The sequence below is a fragment of the Colletotrichum orchidophilum genome (genome assembly GCF_001831195.1).
Source record: "Colletotrichum orchidophilum strain IMI 309357 chromosome Unknown Scaffold_68.1, whole genome shotgun sequence".
In the NCBI taxonomy this organism is placed as follows: Eukaryota; Fungi; Ascomycota; class Sordariomycetes; order Glomerellales; family Glomerellaceae; genus Colletotrichum; species Colletotrichum orchidophilum.
This window is the reverse complement of record NW_019173024.1, coordinates 175875-195958: the sequence shown is the minus strand read 5'-3', so window position 1 is coordinate 195958 and position 20084 is coordinate 175875. Positions and strand designations below refer to the sequence as shown.

Genomic DNA, 20084 nt, shown 5'->3' with positions numbered 1-20084 from the left:
AGGAAATCGTCGACCTGCGAACGATAACTTCCAAGTTCTTTTCACGAGCCACCGATCAACCCCCCGCTCCGATGTGTTCGACTGCCGCACCTTTACCCTTCTACAACCTCCCTCTGTCTCCTGCACACCCCTCGTCGTGCAGACAGAGCTACTCTCAACAAACCTCATACTCAGTCGCTCACTTCCAAAAGGACTCTAGGTTCGATTTCGGGGCAGGAGCTTCTCTGCACCGGGGCGGGCTTCGCACGCCGCCAACCGACGCCATGAGTGCTACTTACCATACCCCTCACCTCATCCCCTACGACAGCCATGTTCATTCCTCATACCCTGCCTCTGTTGCTCAGGCACGGGGACCCACGGCTGTCATGGCCGAGGCTGCGAGAGCCCCTCAATACCCTCGATACCCACAACCCGCCAACACATATTCCCAGTCCCAACAACCGGTAACGAATCCGGCTTCGGGCACAAGCCAGTATTCCACCACATCTCGACACTCGACTCGCCCGTCAACGCCAACATCAGGCGCCATTGGCAAGCCAGACAGCACTTCGGCACGGAAGGGCTCTTCGGCGCTTGTTCTGCACAGCTTGTCGATACCGAGTTGTATCAATCCCAAGGGTGGTAACCTGGCCGACTTCGCAGCACAGGTAAGCTGGCTAGACTTGACAAACGAATACTCAGACTGGTAGCTGACTTGCCACAGATTACGTGCCTCTTCTGGTTCGAGTCTATGGATACCCTGCGAGTCGCCGAGAATATTCGTTCCCGTCCGTCAACCGCCACTATACCTCGTCTCACCGAGTATGCGACTCCCTTCCCTCAATTTAAGAAGTGGGCCTACAGCGTGCTCTCGACGACCCAGGTCACGCAGAATGTCATCCTGCTGGCACTGCTATTCGTATATCGATTGAAGACGACAAATCCCTCCGTCAAGGGTCGGTCAGGTAGCGAGTACCGTCTCTTGACGGTTGCTCTCATGCTGGGAAACAAGTGTGAGTGCATCTAATCGTAATATAAAGGGAACCTTTTTTTACTGACAGGCTCAGTCTTGGACGATAACACCTACACTAATAAGACCTGGGCTGAAGTCTCCGGCATTACCGTTCAGGAGATTCACGTTATGGAGGTTGAGTTTCTTAGCAACATGCGCTACAGCCTGCTAGCTACCAAGGCGGAATGGGAGGATTGGCTTGTTAAGCTGTCCTGCTTCTCGGAATACTATGAACGGGCCCAGAAGCAACCGACTTCGCCCTTGAACAAGTCTTTCACCTCGCCGGTCCCCTCGCCCACCGCGGCCGCGCAGCCCGTTGTCGCGTTCCCGCCTCTCACGCCTTCTACCACAAACGTCTATTCGCCGAGCACCAATGTACAGAGCAATCAACAGGCCTGGCCCTCGACATACCACAACCAGCAAGTGTCACCACTTTCTGGCAAGCACATTCCGGTCATGAATATGAACGGTCGGAAGCGAAGCTCGGAAGAGGATGTGGCGGAACCCCCAGCGAAGCGACTTAGCAGGCAGCCCAGCGCGATACCCTCTGCCGTCAGACCTGTGATGGCCAGCGAGCAACCCATGCGTCTCCCGGTACCTAACCTGACGCTGAACACCAACCCCGCACCATCACAGACACAGATGTATCCGGCCACGACTACCTATTCGACGCAGCAACACGTCTCGTTGCCGCCTTTGAGTAATGGCGTTCGCGCCATGGCGACAGTGTTCAACCCCGCCACAACCGTCTCGATTCCCCAGCTCCCCATGCCAGCCACGACCTCGATGCCGCAATCCTCGCTTACGCCCTCGAATGTCCCGATGCACCCCAACATGGGATACGGCACCCCGACGAAGAGACATAGCCCAGGTAGCCTCTCTGTGTATGCGTCATCGCCCCTCGGCGAGCAATTCCCGACATCTGTCATGCACACTCCCATCTCGCACACGCCCATGTCGCACTCGCCAAGTGTCTATCTTCAACAACGACCCAGCCCGTATAAGCCTATTCGCCACGTCAACACGCTGCTCTATCCTCCACCATCGGCTTCTCTGAACGAATACCATTTGCCCACGACGCAGATGCACTATCAACCTCTAGGGCGACGCAATGATCTGCGAACCGGCGTGGTCCCTGAGTTCATGCATGCACCGTACAGGATGAGCGCTCACATACCGCAAATGCCCCACGGTCTGCCACAAGGACCGTTCCCAAACTAGAGGCTTGGGAGTCTTCCTATGCAACCGCCATCATTACAAGCCTTACGGACACAATATTCCGAGCTTGAATTTTCAACGTCATTTTTTTAGCATTGCATTCTTCAAGGCGTAGGGTTAGGATCATTCTTTTCTATTTCATCATGAGAGGCCTGGGAGGCGGCCGGGACGGTGGGATGGATATTTTTGGGGAAACTGGGGCAACCTCAACAAGGAAAGGGACGACTCTCAAGGATCAACTGTGAAAATTGCATTAGGCGGAGTTGTCTACTTTTCTCTACCTACACTGGGGCTTTCGGGATTCCAGTGAGGTCGACGAGGCAAGAAACCGCATGGCCGTCCAGATTCGTGCACGGTCTGCCAGAACTGTCTGGTGATGCACCTCGCAGGCTCGGCTTTCATTCACGGACGGAAGAAGGGGGAAACTCGGGCTTTTCCGATCAGGCAGATGGGCCTTTTCGGTGTAGATAGAAACCAAGCGTCAGCGATGACAGCTACATTACGAAAGATGACATGAATCAAATCAGAACAAAATGTAAAACAAGAAAATAGTTCCTCGTCAACTGCACATGGTGACGAAAGCTTTTCCTTGGCTCAAACTGGGTGTTGAGCCTTGTCTGCGGGTTGACTGTATATGAAGACATTGACCAATCAGAGAGGAGCAGTGACATTACAGCTTTGATGATGTTGATTGGACAGGTGCACTGTGTAAATTGTGTGGCACCATGGTTCGCACGGTATGTCCTGATTATCACTGCTCACTGCTCATCATCTCTCCTCTACGAGCACAGATTATTCAACGTATACCGACCACGACTTGACTCAATCTTACACATGTATCGAATATTCAGATTAGAAAAACCCACCGGCAAACAAACGACAGGATGGCTTTCTCCGTATTCAAGAGATCCAAGAGCACAGACGACGCAAAAGATAGGGAAGCGTCCCTGTACGTAGCCGGACGTCTTGAAGCTTCGCCATGGCTCCGCGTTTGGTGCCGTCAGGTAATGATATGGCCGCGGTATGGAAGTCAGTCAACGCCCCGCAGGGGACATTCACAGTAGACAAGGCAAAGTTCTAACACCCCGTCGGGCCCCTTGACCAATGGTATCTTTTGGATGCTGCTGACCTCGGGCGATATTGGCCATTGTACCGGGGGGCAGATTCCGGGTAGATGACAATTCTTGCTCTTCTTCTAGGGTACTGTACCGCGTCAATGAGAAGAAACAGCCGGAAAAGGCCTTGTTCGTACACTTTGGGAACCTCACAATTGACTACCACCCGTCCGTGTCTGTCCGTTGATGCTTTGTTGGGTTCGGATCAAACGCCGAGCATCGTCTCATCATGATGCTGAAGATGAGTTACCAGCGAGCTGTCGTCAAGATCACCGTTTGCATGGCCAGCTTGTTGTATAGCAGGCTACAGCGCAGTGGTAGTCTGACGTGGCTGAGGCCGGGCATCGTCGCCGACAGCTTGGAAAAAGCCGCGGACGCGTTGAATGACATCGCCGCATTTGGTGGGCCGCTTCGTTGAGATGACGAGGAGGCTCTATCAAGGCAACAATCGGGAAGGGCAGCATGCCCATTGCGTTCAAAGGGTGAAGGCGCTCCTCTTGCTGGGCCTGGCAAAGTGGCATCGCGTCGATCGCGCCATGAATACCACCCAATGCTGCTTTTCGACACGTAGCAGGCACGGACGGACATGCGAGGACCGACAGCAGGGCTCCTTGGTGTATTGCGGCCAATGCGTTTTACATGTTAGGCTGGAGAAGCGCACCGGCCAGCTTAGCCCGACAGCATAACGTGTTGCCTAACGTCTCGACCTCACAGGAGGTCCTCGGCGAGGTACGGACGTAGACTGGGCGAACTTCCAGGCGAGAGATGTGGAAGGGAGAATGGGCCAGGCTGGCGTGACCGTCAGCATCACTAAAGAAATCAATTTTGCGCCTCAAACGTTCCGAAACTTGATGTGGTTTCTGCAACACCGGTCGATAATATGTGACGCCGAGGCTGGCGATGCAGGTCTGCGAGGGCCACAATAGGAGCCACGGACTTGAATGGGGGAGATACTCTCTGCTCATCACTGTCGGATGTTGAATGCCTTGTCATGGGTGAGGCATTGTTGGGCCCCAGGCGGCACCTTCTTGACGGTGTTGGCACTGCCGACTTTGGAGGTGTAAGGTGGAAGGTGGCTCCGAGATGCGTGAGATGAGGCTGATCCGAAAACGACGTCATATTGCGCCAAGACATGCGCTGAATAATAGTTGCAAGTACGGATAATCCAGGGCAATTCCGTCGTTTTGGGTGACATTTCAACATATCAGGCTGAGACGTTGGTTCGGCTGGACAGGAAGGAAGCTGGGACGGCGTCGTATTAGACGGGTTGGGGGTTGCATCGAGACGCGAGACGGTTGCCGTGGTAGTCGAAGCCATCCACATAATTCGCAGCTATCAGGTCAACATTTGTGTGACACAAGCACGAATGACTGTAAGTATTTCTATTGTCATCATCGATCATTTTGTTGACCGGCGCACAAGTACAATTCGAAAGCAGAGAGTTTGGAGCGAGACGGGACGAAAACCATGCGACGGTTGACTAGACGACGCGGAGAGTGTGTGCGGCGTGCCCACGGCACTGACAGCGGGAGTTTGCTGTTTCTTGCAAGGGTTGTCTGGTTTTGATGATTTGTTCCGATGAAAGGACGGGCAACGCGTCGCAAAACCGGATCATCGTCTTGTGTTTGACGATGGTGAATTTCGGAGTCGGAGACGAGCAATCAAGGCCAGACAGATGGACACAATGCGCCTCATGCCAGAGAGGAGACGGCGGCAACAGTACAGCGTTCCGCAACGGGGTGGATCAATGGGTTACCTAAGCATTTAAAAAAAAATAACAGCGGGAAAATTGCCTCGTGTTCGAGCTAGCGGGAAAGAAGAGACTCGATTGTGCAGGGGCCATCCTGCTAAAATGGGACAATTTGCCAAGAATATCTGCGGTAGCTACGGACTACTGAGGGAGGTGGAGCCTCCGTGGAGGGCAGTTCCATTCAACGCTCCAAGCCCCCAAGGGGGTAAGAAAGGCCCCGGAAGGACACGAGGCAGCCAGTCAGATGCTGTGAATGGAGGCATTCTGCTGTATCTTATTGGCACACCAAAGCCATCAGCCACCTTTGCACCTGCAAAGATTGCCATTCGACCCACTTCATCCCGTTCCTGGACCGGGAAGGCGCCTCTTACGAGAGAGCGCCTGTCCCCTTCCGCTCACTTCCCCTAGCAAACGCCTTGCTGTGCTACCTTACCTAACCGCGTGCCCGCCTCCTCCGGGCACTTTGATCCTGCACTCGCCGCGCTTGTCCTGCACCTGCAGGCCTCAGAGTGGGCTCTTTTCCTCCCTTTTCCACAGCAACGCTGCTCCAACGTCCCCTCCCCCATCCATCTCCAGCTCGTCAACGTCGGACAGCAACCGTTCACTGTCACTCGCTCCCGTCCCAACCACCAGTCCATCAGGATCAGGTTCTTGCCCAGTCATTCGTTGCCGTACTCTCGCTCCATTCCATCATCGCTATTGTCGTTGCTGCCTCCGTAATCGTCATCGTCCACCGGAACCAAACAAAAAACCTCTGCATCGCTCTTGACATTGGACACCATACCGTCCCGTACTCCTAACTTTTGCCATCTCCAGTCACGGACCCCCGGACGCCTCAACTCCACCATCAATCCGCCCACTCTCCGTCCCAGTGACCTCCTCCCTTGCCATACACCGAACATCGATTCCTCGTCCATCCGCACCATCGCCCCCTTCGTTCGCGACGACACGACTGGCCTCCCCAGGCCTCTCTCACATACGCACTCTCACTTTAGTCGAAACACCATCCATATCACGTTGACCACGTCGACCACGTCGCTTAGTCTCGACTCCGTCCATCGCTCGAGTATCCTTTCGCTGCCAACCCCTGTCGAAGCCCTCATCGGACTCACTCCCGACGTAATCTTTCAAAACGCATACCTTGCACGTTACTCGAACGATCCGAAGCTGTCACTCCGACGACAGCCTCATCGCCGTAGGTCGGCCGTAGCCCATCATGTCAGGCTTCGGCGACTTCACCAACATCTGCCACATGGCGCCACTGCCATTATGCGCATCCATCGGTCCTATCACGGAGGTGACGAGCGGCGTTGGTATCGAACCGGACTGTTATGCGCGTAACATCGAGTTAGCAAACACCATCATTTTCGAGGGTGCCGCCTGCGCCATGCACATTGTGTCTCTGCTCATGACCGTCGTCATGATCTTGCATATTCGTGGCAAGTTCACTGCTGTCGGTACGTCAGCCTCCAAGATCCTTAACCCTTGACTGAAGAATACTGACGAGGCAATCGTAGGCCGCAAGGAAATCCTCATGTTCTTCTACATATACATGCTTCTCAGCTTTATCTCACTCTGCGTCGACGCCGGTGTCGTGCCTCCCGGATCCGCCCCCTACCCGTACTTCGTATCAGTGCAAAACGGCCTGTCATCAGCCCTCATCACCTGCTTGTTGATCAACGGCTTTGTCGGTTTCCAACTGTATGAGGATGGTACCTTCCTCTCTGTCTGGCTCCTGCGCGTCTGCTCTCTGGTGGCCTTTGCGATATGCTTCCTGGTGTCCCTCGCGACCTTCAAATCATGGGCTGGCCTGGGTCCCACCAACACGGTCGGTCTCTTTGTCGTTCTGTACTTGCTGAACGCCATTGAACTCTTCGTCTACGTTGCCCTGCAGATTCTCCTCGTTGTTAGGACTCTCCAGGACCGCTGGCCGCTGGGCGACATTGCTTTTGGTATCTTCTTCTTCGTCGTCGGCCAGGTCATTCTGTACGCCGTGAGCACCCAGATTTGCACCGCCGTCAGCCATTATCTGGACGGCCTCTTCTTCGCCACCATCTGCAATCTTTTGGGTGTCATGATGGTGTATAAGGTACGTGAAATATTAAACTCGAAATGGCCATAAATACTGATCCGCTATTGCAGTACTGGGACTCCATTACCCGCGAAGATCTTGAGTTCTCAGTTGGAACTAGGATGAATAACTGGGAGGTCAAAGAACTGCTGCCGGAGGACGATCGCCGAGCGACTGTTTACGACAACGACCCCTACAGCCACGCTGGCGGCTACGATCACTCCTACTCCCCTTCGCCAGCACCGGCGCGCTACTCCGCCAGGTACTGATGCAGGATCGAGGTTGATGGTTGGGATGTGTACGGCAACAGTCGGACGACGAACGGATGTTTTCCATGGCGAATTTTTACAACAGGAATCCGGATCTTGCCGATCTACAGCGGATATTTTCCGTCCATCTGTGTTACTTTGAGGATGACGATGACTTGGGCATGGAAGCAGAATGGCGTTTGGGGGAAAAAACTGTCTTTACAGGTCGGGCTGCATCCCGATACACGGCCGTGTTTGAGTTTTTTTGGGCTGGGGGCGGCGGGCGGCCGAGGCGGGGCCGGTTGTAGATGGATCAACCCAAGAATAGGCTGATAACGTTAGCACGTATAGGTGTCGATGCCCACGGGTGTCAGTATCCGTAGTACATTGTTTAATTCAATCGAGATGCGACAAATTTCATCGAGCCGGGTCGAGATTGCGAGTCTTCAAGGCAGGGAAGACTAACATGGGGAAGGGCTGAAGGACATGCCAGTCACGTGTATGTTCATTATGGGTAGTATAAGCGCAAGATGACACAAATGAAGTTTTGTCCCAGGGATTGTCAGTCTTCACACCTGCTTGGTGCACAAGGCGTGGTAGCAATGTCTTGGCATGCGTAGACACCATGTAACTGCAATTGAGGTATATTTGTTACTTTGGCTCAAGCGCGATATATAGTTTGAAGTGCTGTAGAGACAAAAAGGGGGGGGGGGGGGGGGGGGAGGGGGTTGTGGATATGGGTGGAGTGGTAGAAGATAAGTATAGTGTAGTTGTGTTTTTTTTGGTTTGTTGTGTGGTGGGTATTTTTTTGTTGGGGGGGGGGGAGGGAGGAGGGGGGGGGGGGGGGGGGTTTGACATGAATTTTGGGCAAGGTTTGAAAAGACTCAATCTACTCAAGGCAGAGGTAGTATCTCGTTCTCGGACCAATCAAACCTGTAGTTCTTCAGACCCCGGGCAAACCTTGAGTGAGGGAGCAAGCAAGCAATCTCGAGCCGCGAGATGGAGTAATTCCCACGGCATTTCCATTGCCCGAGCAGCGTTAGAGGCTCGAGAGGAGAAGCCGGAAACGACACGGACAAACAAGCATGGCGAGCTTGATAAAAAAGCTGTAGAGTAAGGTTTTTGCGATCTGCGTCCGTGTTGCAAGGCAACACTCGGATTGGAAGGGGAGCGAAAGAAGTGGAGGTGGAGCTGCTGCACGGAGACGGCATTATGGAGATATTACCGAGTGAGTTTGGAGTATCCGTATACATTTCCGTATACATATCCGTATCCGTAGGGACTCACACGCACTCTGTAACGGCAGCATATCTCTTCCTCCAGGAGCCCAACCATCGCCGGCTTGGGTATCGAAAGAAAAACCAATTGAGAAACGGGAAGCATTCGTATAATCAAGCGGTGGAAAGCAAGCCGACACGATGGGACGAGACCAAAAGTTGGAAGGGGACTCAGGCGTGCCAGATCTAGGGGTCTTATCGGATCCATCGGATCTGTTACCGGTATGGGCGACCTTAAGATACCTTAGTCTGAAGCTAAGAGGCTTTCCTCGCACTTGGGTCCAATCACGTGGTCTACTCGCTACAATAGAAAAATGTAATAATTGGATTCCAAGTGTCATGAGACAGGGTGCCTAGAAGAAACGCTATCAATAGATGGTGCAGTCAAGAGAATGTAAGGTACTTTGTACTCAGTACCCCGTGCCCTGAGCATCCTTAATATCGAATAAAATTTTCTAGGGAGGAAATGGGGATAATTCTTAGAGAGGCACATGCATGCATGCATGGGCCAAGGTCGCTCGCTAGGGAGGTTAGTGGCAAGGTATTCATTTCAATTTAGGTTACCTCAACTATCGATACTATCTAGCAGGGTAGTGCACCCGAAGATAGAACTAGGGAAGAGGGTACGGATACTCCGTAGTCGACGTCGATTGGCCCCGTCGTACGGATATCGGTATCGTATCCGTTTCCGCACTTTTGCCTACCTGGGAACATTGAGGCAAACAGACTTTCGTACGGTAGTACGGACTACATGACTGACCTGACCTACTATGGTTGCAGGCCAAAGTAAAATCCCCTGCTAAATATCTACGGAGCGCAACGAGGGTGCTCTACAGATTATCTAAGCAGCAGTACTTCGACCATTGACGCTTGAGCTCAGCCATTTGCGTTGCAGCATTTCACTACCAGTGGATCACTGCCCGCAAATACATGGCCAGGGATTAAACTTACCCATAATACCTACCATTGTAGGTAGGTACTAGGTAAGGTAGGTCGGCATTAATCACTACCTAGGTACCCTTTGTAACGGCGACCAATTGGTTGACTACCTTACCTTAGCTGGGTACGGATACTCAGGTACTACCTTACTTACCTTAGGAAGGCAGGGTTCCTTAAGTAATCAAGCGAATTGCGGTTTGGCTGCTTCCTTGCTACTTTCTCCAGAGACCATGGTGCCATTGTCTATTATTCCTGCCTGCTTTCCTGCCCTTTGTAGAGTCTTTTTTTCCTTTCTTTCTTTCCCTCTTTCCTTCTTACCTCCTTCTCTTTGCTCCTCTCCCTCCCACGGCCCCCTTTCCTCGGGCATATCTTTCTCAATAATACCACCACGCATTCAATCTGATTCATAAAACCTGTTTCCTGTGGCCTCCTCCAGGCAAACCATTTTCCGCAAACAACCCAGGCCACCAGGGGACCTAGGTATTATCGGACAGCTCGTAACAGCCGACGGCCGACCAACTGCTGTCTCCATTCTGCTCTGCCCCATGATCCATCACACATCCATCCACTCACTCACTCTACCTTAGCCCCGGTCGACTCCAACCAAACGTCCTATCTGCCCCCTCCCTCCCATTGCGTCGGCACAGGGGATTCGGGAATAAGCGTCTAGTTTCTTGCGCGAGATCACGTGCAAAAACGCGATACTCATTGCTTGACGACGAAACGCCTTGTAACAGAGCGTGAGGTGCTGCCCAGTGCAGTCTACCCGCCTACCTCAACCCTATTCTCATCTGCATCACGTCTTTCTGCCCGCACCTACTACCATTGCAAACCATCTCTATCACTGGGCAGCAACAGCCGACTTTTCTCTCGCCTCCAGCCTCGGCCCCATTCTTTTTCTACACAGGTCGAGTTCGCTCGTCTGCAGCCTGCCCAGCACGCAGCACACAGCACGCAGCACGCGGCACGCACCCACTGTCATTTTCCGACCGTGTGCTGCGGCCTGCCCCCCTAGGTATCGCCAAATCCCATCGGGCCTATAATCCGCATACCTAATCCTCAACGACACCCATCGACGCACCTCGTCCAACTAGTCAATTGGACTAGTCGATTCCGGTCCCCTGCCACCCGCACTACCTCTCCTTTGCTCGGATTTTCAGTACACCAAGGTAGTAGTAGCCACTGTCTTCATATTTGCGTCGCTTGACGTCTTACCCACATCCCGCTACCCGTTGCCGTCAAGTCCTATCCGTATCTTTGACGCCATCAACCCATCTATCTCTTCACTCACCTTGACCTCTTTCCAACCGACACCAAACAAATTCATTCTCACGTCGGCCATTTCCTCCCGAATATTTTACCTGACTTTACCTGCCCTGGCCAAAGCGCAGGCACAACACTCCAACGTTGCCGCGCGGACTGATCGACGCTCGCGACATCTTCGGCTTCTCCACACCCCTGGACGGACTGTCGCCGCATTTCATTTCCATCCAAATTCCCCATCTCCTTCAATGCGAAACCCCATTTTCGTTTGGAACGGTCACACCCTCGTGCTCAAATAATCTCGATTTTCTGCCCGACGTGCCGACCTCTCCAACTTTGGATGAACCGCACTGTTGCGTTCATCGACACTTTTCACTCACACGACGACCCCTTCAGAACCCACGCTTTTTATCTCACCACCTCCCTTCCAATTGGGTCGCCTTCATCATGCCTTTCGATCCTGGAGATGACAGGAGGCCGGTCACCCAGGATGAGGAGCACTACTGGCAGTCCATCCGCCAGCTGCATGAGCAGGATGACGAGAACCTCGATGCAGAGTACCTAAACACTGCCAAATACTATATGGCACGCCTGACAGAATTAAACTTGGAGAAAACGGAGCTTGAGCGACGTGCGCTCGAAGTTCATCGCGCCATCACACGGGAACATAGGCACCTGGAAGAGTTGAATGAAAGGTTCCAAAATACCAGGATGGAGATGAAGATTCAGCGCGAGAATCACCACATTCAGTTGGCCGTCTGGTTCAATGAGCAACGCCGCAAAGAAAACGATGAACGCGTCAGCATCGCAGCTGCAGCTCTCGCCGCCCCGCGCCGCGATTCAGGGCTCGTCGAACCATCACATCCAAGCAAGGCCCCCGGCGTCGGACCCAACGGCATCAACGTCAATGGAGAGCATCGGAATGGTGCTGCGGTAACAATCCCCAGTCATGTCAGACCCAATCAACCTGCATTGACCATGATCGTCGATGCATTGGGCCGTACCGTGGGACCGGTAAATCGCCTTGCGTCGAGCAACAGAGTCGTCACATATCTGTCTAGCTTGCCCCAAAAAAGACCCGTCCAGCTCCGTGACGGCCTCACATTCAGCCACAATGACATGAGGGCAATTGGAGAAGTGGAGGACAAGTGGAAGGGCGCCATCATTCAGGCAACAGGCCTTGTCCGGAAACAATCACAGCAATGCACTCAATGTGCCAGCGGCGGAGGCCCGTTTGCTCAATGCGTCGGTCTGGACATGCCTGAATTCCAGGCATGTGGTAATTGCGCTTGGCAGAGTTCAAATTGTTGTGATCTATCGTCAGTGGGCCAAATGCCGCCTGCGAGGGGATTCAAGGCGCTCAACGCCCAAGATGTACACATCGAACGAGCCGTCAACGGTAGCTATGCTAACGGTGCTGCGACTCCGATCGTCCCTAGTCGGCCTGGCTCACGAGACAAGAGCTTCGCTGAGGGCTCAACAGCTACTGATGAGATGGAGGAGGGCATGGCTCCAATCACCAAGGCGAACCTCTTGTTGAAGCACGATGGACAAGTCTTCACGCATCCGGAGTGCATGGCCGGGGTGCCCGTCAACAAAATCGATCAGACGCACGAGTACTGGGACTCAACTTGGCCAGACATCGTGCCCATGATCGAGCCGACATTGCAGTCATGGCGAGACAAGCTGCAAACCGCTCTGGAAAAGGGACAGACGAGCATGAAGTTCCAGCTGGGAAGACAGGTGAATCGAGGAGAGACCATCCTGAAGTTCTTGCAGGACGCAGACTTTTGCCCTTATCAGCTGGTGGGAAAGAAGTACATGATGACCCGACTCGTGTCTTACGACACCATTTTCCGTCTGGCCGATACTCTGCGAACCTTGGAAGGCTTCAAGACGCTTGACATCACTCCACTGGAGTGGTTGCGCCAACGTCTGCAGGAACTCATCATCTCGGATGGATCTGAGTTCAATCTGGCCAAGACGATTCACGACTTTTACCACGATACAAAATACGTAGCCCTGAGGCTCGCCAACGGTAAAAAGAGCATTGGAAGACCGTCGGGAATGAAGATGACGCCAAAGGACTCACCCAACTCGGCCAGGGGCACCCCAAACACCAAGAAGCGCAAGCTCTTCATCAGCGAAGAATTTCCTATCGCATCTCAGCGTCCACTTGCCCCGACACCGACGCCACAGCCCCAACCCCAGCCGCAGCCTCAACTCCAGCTACAAACCCAATTTCCGCCCAGTCAACCTCAATTTCGGGAAAGCGAGACGCCGCTGAGTGCGCCGCCGACGCCCGAGTTTGCCAGGCAATCCAAGAAACTTAGGACGGCACGAATTTCTGGCAAGTTCAAGGATCAAGATCTCTACTACGACGGCTTCACCGATATCGATGACTACAGCGGCGATGACGTCGGCCAGCATGATTGGGCATTGAACCGGATCAAGTGCCGGCTGAACAGCGTTAGCACTGGTGTGACACAGTACTGGCACTGGATCCCCGATAATGGCGAGCAGATATTTGAGCACCAAGTTCTAGCGGAAGGAGACACTTTTACATGGGGCATCTACGCCAAGCCGGTGAATTTCCACTTGGAATTGGAACATATTCAGGAGGTTAGATGGGCCACCGACACAGCCAAGGTCATTGTGGTGTGTAAGGAGGGCGTTGTGGTTTCGCCTGATGGCGAGCCTCGAGGCGACCTCTTGGCGGAGTTCAAGCGGGACCGCACCAAGAGGCGCTTCTTGGTCTTTTGCCGCAAGAAGGGGATCGAATTGGTCAAGGTTGAGGCGTGAGTATGCCGCATCTTTTCAAGAACAAGCAAGGTAGCTAACGGAACACCAAAGGGACGTCATACAAGACGCATGGGACGAGTACGAGTCGCCAGATGTCCCGGCGCTACCGGATTCTGAAATTGAATAGGACTCTGACGAAAAGGCTCCGGTGCCGGCGAAGGCCCAAAAATAAGGAAGGAGGTGAAGGTCTTTCACGTTTAAGAAGGAGAATGGTGGAGATACCCCTGGTTTTTGATTTCGGTGGGTGTCGATTCTTGCGGGTTGAGTGGAACTTGAGCCTGCATTGGCGTTTGGGAGTGTGCGATGGGAGACATTCGGTCATGCCGCCGCCATGCGCGCAGGTTGCTCGGGTACCAGGCAGCATGCCACAGCCAGGAGACGCCAAAATGTGGCTGTTTGCCATAATTGTAGTTGGGCAGACGGCGTTACCTGGGACACCTTAGACGTGGTGGATTTTTTGGTTTCTTGGGAGAGGACGTGCCTTTGATCAAGTCCAGCCCTTTGCTGTTGTCGTTCAGATTCCATGCATGGCTCTTGGTTAGAGCACATCTCCCGTCAAGGAACGAGATAAATAGACAAGTGTTGGGAGCGGAAGTAAACTTGTATCCCAAAGGCCCCCAAGGGCTGGTACACCTGACCGAAGGCTTTAACAAACTCAATGGTACTCCCGAAGGCGTCCATAGGTTAGATGGCGGGTTAGCCTTCGAACGAAGGACGACGTGTGGCTCGACTCCATACATTTGACAATTCTTCTTGGCGGATGCGACGTCCCGGGCCATGGACCGTGTCATCGGGCTATAGCATCTCGTATTCTGGCATTCATCGTCGGCTGCGGACCCGATTGGCGCGCGAGGTGCCATGGGACCAGGTTATAATGCGCTCAAGCCGGCTTTGGCCGGGACGGCTAACCAGACATCAGGAAGGTTGGTTAGGTTAGCGTGCCTGCATGGGTACCGTGCCGCGGACGGAGCTTGGGGCCGGCTGTTGTGTCCCATATATTTCGACCGGATCACCGCTCATGTTCTGTCTTGTGGCGTTTCCGATCTCGTCTACTTCCCTCCGCCGACTTTCCCATCCAGCTTTCAACCAAGCCGGGATTCTGGTTGCGAGTCCATGGCTGCGGGATATGTCCAAGCGGGTTGGCAGCAGACGGCCACCGGCGTTTTGGAAATGATGATGCATGCTTTGGATTCTGCGCTGGCGATGGCGATGGCGATGGCCTTACCTGTCTGTTTGTTTCCCATGCGTCTCTGGAGACGGGTCTGCGACATGGGGACTAAGTTGAGGTGACTGAGTCTTTCCTGTTTGCTTGGTGTGGCATGTCGGCGAGCTACCTGCCACCAGTGTGGAAGTCTGAGATTCCAGCCACTCCTACCTTACTTATCTATTGCCTCCATGCTGGGCTCCATGCTGGGAGCCTGGAGCACTCTTGATCCATGACGGCTTTTGCTGACGACTTTCTCTAGCCGGCGCCTGCGAGTGCGGGATGCTACGTGCCGCTGTTTCTTACCATCCGGTTGTCAGGCGGTGAGTTTGTCAATCCTGATCCCTCTCCATCTGAGATTATCTAGTACCCATGAATCCACCAGACTAGACGCTTCCCGATCTCTGTCTCCTTCGCTTCCATCCTCACTATCATCCTATCATCCTACGTGGCCCCATGCCCCGGGCCTGGGGCCTGGCCTAGCCCTATCTGTGTCTACCCCTGGCTAGCTAAGCTCAGGCACATCTTATTTCACACGTCAAGAGCCATGGCGTTCCCTCTGCAAATGTACCTGCCTCCTCCTCTACCGGTCATCATGTAATCGACCTATCTTCAAGCCCCCTTTAACACGAGATCGTCTTCGCAGCATCTTTGTTTCTATCCCTCCGAAACTAGCCCCTGACCGCAGGCCTGCGCTACTGCTTGGTTTGTTGTCACATATTACGGTCCCGACTTGGAGACTTCGCACCCTCCGTTGCAAGATTCACCATTTAAAGTCGATAGGACCTCATCTTGCGGGCCTGGCGGAATACACCGAGCTCTTGCCAAAGGTTGGCGCGCCGGAGACTAGACTAGTCGACAATGACGACTGTAACAACTTCTTGGGATATCGCGCGTCAAACCTATCACTCCCACGCTCTACCTAGCGACTCGAACGTACACTCTCGCTACTACCCCTCACCAACCAAAACTCGAGTTCAAGGTGTCATGACTTCACCACTGTCAACCCGTGCTGAGACTACCGTATCTACTTACGCGCCAGCTACTTAAATATCAGGCTACTTCAACTATGTCATGTGCCCCGGGCCCTTTCGCATGGCCTCTTGTGCCAACCTGTAAAGAACAAATTGCCCGTCGTTAGTCTTCGCGGGACGAAGCCTCGGGAAGTATCCTGGTCATCATCCGTCTCTATTCACAAATCATCGACATCTTCAGGGGCCATTGGCAACGCGCTGGCCGAAATGATTTAAAAAAGCTCCAGCGGCCCATCGGCGACCCAGGCAGGGAGCCAGACAACGTTCGTGAGAGCTCTACTGGTAGACGTGGGAAGCGGCACTCACCTCCTTGCTCGGCGGAAATACCCGCCATTAGCATTCTGAGCTTGAGGAAGAGCATATTCGAGACCCCCCTCCGACACAGCTCAAGCCGATCTGGATGTGTACTTGGAAGAACCGTCCCGCGCACGCAGGAACATGGCAGTTGCCGGCGCGAAAGCACCTGGACGACGCCGTTCTGCTGTACCAGGTCTCTACCGCCTCAATGATGGCATTTCGATGGCATCTCCGCCTGTCGAGGCTAGATGGACATCAGAGTTCCAAACAGTATGACGGTTTAAGTGTCGCATCAGGGAAGCGATGCTGTCCCAAGTCTGTGTCCTCCTCAGGCTTTCTGAGGGTATTGAAATCCCACACCCCTACCTCCCTCTCCAACTCATTGTTCAATCTTCAACGTCGTCTTCCGTGCAAGGTGATTGCATGGGTGCCTTACTTTCCTTACTGGGTCGGCTCTCATATCCTTGCGAGAGCACTACCATTCGTCTTCGCTACATATTGCACCCCGGCTTACGGCACTTGAGGCGCCTATTTACGAGTTGCATTGCCATATTGCTTCTCACCCGTACAACGTCTGTGCCTCCCACATGGTCTCCGCATAGCACAAATACTCTCGTATTTTGCCGTGGTTTCTCCCTGCTGCTTCGTTGACTTTTCTTACGGCCCGGGGATGGCCGTTTTTACGGACAATGTTTCACTACTTGACTCTCCGTCGCGGAGTGTCTCTCCATCCCCACAACTACTGACGACCACCTCCTCGTCCCCTAGACTGACACGAGGAACCTTTATGTCCTTTTAATTGTCATTTTCAACTGCGTCGATATTCAAACCGACGCTTCCCAATGCGCATCGTTTTTCATTATTTGTAGAAGAACACGGAGAAAAACATCATTTGGGAACCATAATGTTTAATACAGGAGGACGTTCCTCGCTTCTGGAAAGCCTGTGTCAATCCCCAGCACCATCGTAACGTCCTGGCTCTCCCAACCCCGGGATTTGTGGCATATACTCGCCGCAATGTCTCACACCCTCCCAAGCATCAAGAAGAAGACGAACGCCTTCATGTCAGTCTGCTGGGTCGGCTCCACAGAGGTTCCGAATGTCGACTGCAAACCCATGATCACGTCGCTACCAAATGTGAAGTTGACCCCATCTTTCCAAGCGATTCAAGCAGCAATCTCGGCGCTCGATACAGATGGCGACGGCGTAGAAACGCACCCCGGGCCCTCATGCAACCAGCTCTCATCATCACCGAGCCGACGTCAGCAAGTTGTAAGATATCATCCCACAGGGCGTGACACATGGCCTGCATACTATCTCTCTGCCACAGCACCCTAGCCTGACGAAGAGCAAAGCCTTCCTAAGGGCTTTAGTTCACCGCCTACAGGTTAATACGCGGCATCGTCCACGCCTATGTTATTGAATGCAATGGCACGTCCAAGTCTTCCAGGGTTGGTGGCATCCGCGATGTCCGCCACGCAATCGACTGCCACGTACTCAACGCTTCCAACCTGGCCTTCGTCAGCCCGACAGCTTTCTCGTCGTAGGGGGCCGGAAACCACCCCCAAAGTACTTATTCATATCGCCACTGAATCTCCCTTTGTATGAGGTTCTTCTCTGTGCCGTCTACTCTAATTCGCGATGTTCAAAAGATTGCCGCATCTACGGCCATGTTATCAATCTGGAGATTTATTCTTTTTTCTCTTTCCAATGTCCGAACGCCCAACTCGAAGAACAGAGATGGCGCGATCGTCCGGCTAGAAGGTTCGGTGGTACCGGCCGAGGCTCGCAGCCATACGAGTTCTGGGAGTACGGAGTCTGTGACTTCGAAGACAGGCTGTGTCTGCGCCGGTCACTGCTCTCGCTCAGCTAGCCTCTGTCGCCCAGCGAGAAGACAAGAAACAGGAAAGGCTTAACCAAATATTTACATTTCCTGCATTGAATTCGACGATCCTCAGATGCGTTCAAAATGATGTCGCCTCTTTCCGCGAACTACTTTAGGAGAACGCACCACTTCAACTGTACTTCGCAGCGGTTTGATTTCCTCAGCAAGCCCACTCGGAATATATGTCTTTCGGCAGCATTTCAAGCCCTGGGTCCTGGTATTAACCGTGGATGAAGAGCCAGACTCATAGCAACGATTATGACCGCTTGTATAGCTTCTTAATATGGAGCGGGAAGCACAATACACCCTGCGCAACACCCAGCAATGTATGGAGCCTCGCGCATCTTGGAGAGCATATCACTATCGACTCCAGCACTCGCACTCGATATGGGGCGTTTCTCCGCCATATCTGACAACATGTCACCATTCAGGACGATGTCACCTACCACTTTCTTGTGGGCGACCTCGAACAGGCGGGTCACAGAGTCGTTCATAGACTACCTACCTCTCATAACTGCGACTCAAGGGATCAAAGCTCGCCGCCACATGCCCTCCTCCAGAGTTCCGGTCCCGGCCGTCAACGCCTTCGTCCAGAAGTTCAGAATTATGACAGGGACCTTGCGGCACGTTTGGGAGTCTTGGGTTGCAAATCTAGAGGAGTTGCAAAGGACCCTCTGCGAACAGCAGCCTCATCTTTGACACCCAGCAGTAAATCTAGTACGGTTGCGCTTTATTCTTCCTCCAGCATGCGGCCAAGGCAGAAGGGACTATCAATCCTTCTGTATACCACCATCAATTCCAAGTCTACCAACAGCGGGAAGACATTCGAGGCTGGGGAGCTGGCACACATCATTGTCATGCGTACTCAGAGATGGCTGTAACCAAGGCGACAGTGTCCTCAGGCTGGAAGTGGGCAAGCTCAATCTCTCGACGTCGTACAACAGCATATCTGATCCAAGGTATATCCTTCCCCCTATTAGGAAGCTGCCTGACTGAGAGAGCAGAGCCACTGCTTCCCGAAGTCAAAAGGAGAGGCGTCCAGAGTCCGCAAGGAAGGCCGGGAATCCGGTCTGTCTCATGAATCCAGAGATTTTCCTCTACTATGAGGTGAAGCGCAACTTGGCGGACATGGTGTTCGGAAAGCGTTTGGTCTGGGCCAAGCAGAAAGTTAGGAGGGTCATTCGTGGCGCACCAGCTGACGCTTTAACAGCGCGATTGCTGGACTTCCACCATCGCAGACAAGCAAGGGTATACGATCTACATAAGGAACATTCTCCAGCCACTTCCTGGCCAATCTTTCCCCTAGGAACGACCAGACCGTCTAGCTCTAACAACAGCAGGATTTCTGTGCTGCGGAGAGTATCACAACCCTCAATCTCAGCACTCAGCTACTCGAAGATCGTCAGAGACACGTTCCGCCAGCGTACGAAGACGCCCCCTGAACTCCCCGTGTAAAATCACCACTTCTACCTCAAGCAGTCTATATCAACAATTTGAATGTTTCACCATTCCAAACGTATCGTTGCCCCACGGACGCGAATACCAACAATTATATTTTTCGGCTTCATCATGGGTGAGGGCCACGCTGTCAGTAGCCCATGGTCTCTAGTCTACATCCTCATCGAGAACTTCGAGAAGATGCTCTTGTACGTCATCATCAGCAGTATCTGCGACCTTCACGGATACCTCACGATAGAATCATGTCTTAAGATATTCCAGTGTTGGTGCAACCGATGACGAACACTTTGCGACGATACACCCCGATAAGCATGTCGACGCATAGTAGCGAATGACAAGCAGGCGTTGATCCAGCTTCGCGTCCCTTTGGAGCAGCCCTTGGGTCCACCACCTCACGTCGACCGCAGTCAAGCAAGTGTTGACTTTCGAATTTATGTTTCTGGACGAACTGTAACTTGAGCCAAATTGGCTCTCGAATGATTGACGAGCGGATGTGGAATCATGAACCAAGATTTACAACAGAGGCTGTGAG

General features: G+C 53.2%; 4 protein-coding genes across 4 annotated transcripts; all 4 read left to right on the top strand.

Annotated features, from left to right (window-relative positions):
* Positions 1-71: 71 nt before the first annotated feature.
* On the top strand, positions 72-2212 carry CORC01_08170 (cyclin; the record flags this gene model as incomplete). The annotated part of the gene is made up of 3 exons (XM_022619804.1): positions 72-647; positions 704-992; positions 1041-2212. 3 exons carry the CDS (start codon positions 72-74, stop codon positions 2210-2212), a joined length of 2037 nt encoding a protein of 678 aa, XP_022473728.1.
* A 4078-nt stretch (positions 2213-6290) lies between these two features.
* CORC01_08169 (chitin synthase export chaperone) lies at positions 6291-7414 on the top strand (the record flags this gene model as incomplete). The annotated part of the gene is made up of 3 exons (XM_022619803.1): positions 6291-6531; positions 6592-7163; positions 7217-7414. The coding sequence occupies 3 exons, from the start codon at positions 6291-6293 to the stop codon at positions 7412-7414; spliced, it is 1011 nt and encodes a 336-aa protein (XP_022473727.1).
* A 3905-nt stretch (positions 7415-11319) lies between these two features.
* On the top strand, positions 11320-13801 carry CORC01_08168 (uncharacterized protein; the record flags this gene model as incomplete). The annotated part of the gene is made up of 2 exons (XM_022619802.1): positions 11320-13670; positions 13726-13801. The coding sequence occupies 2 exons, from the start codon at positions 11320-11322 to the stop codon at positions 13799-13801; spliced, it is 2427 nt and encodes an 808-aa protein (XP_022473726.1).
* Positions 13802-17127: 3326 nt separating this feature from the next.
* On the top strand, positions 17128-17756 carry CORC01_08167 (uncharacterized protein; the record flags this gene model as incomplete). Its single annotated transcript, XM_022619801.1, has 2 exons — positions 17128-17481; positions 17583-17756. Coding segments are annotated over 2 exons (528 nt in total), but the record flags the coding sequence as incomplete, so codon positions are not given.
* Positions 17757-20084: the final 2328 nt, after the last annotated feature.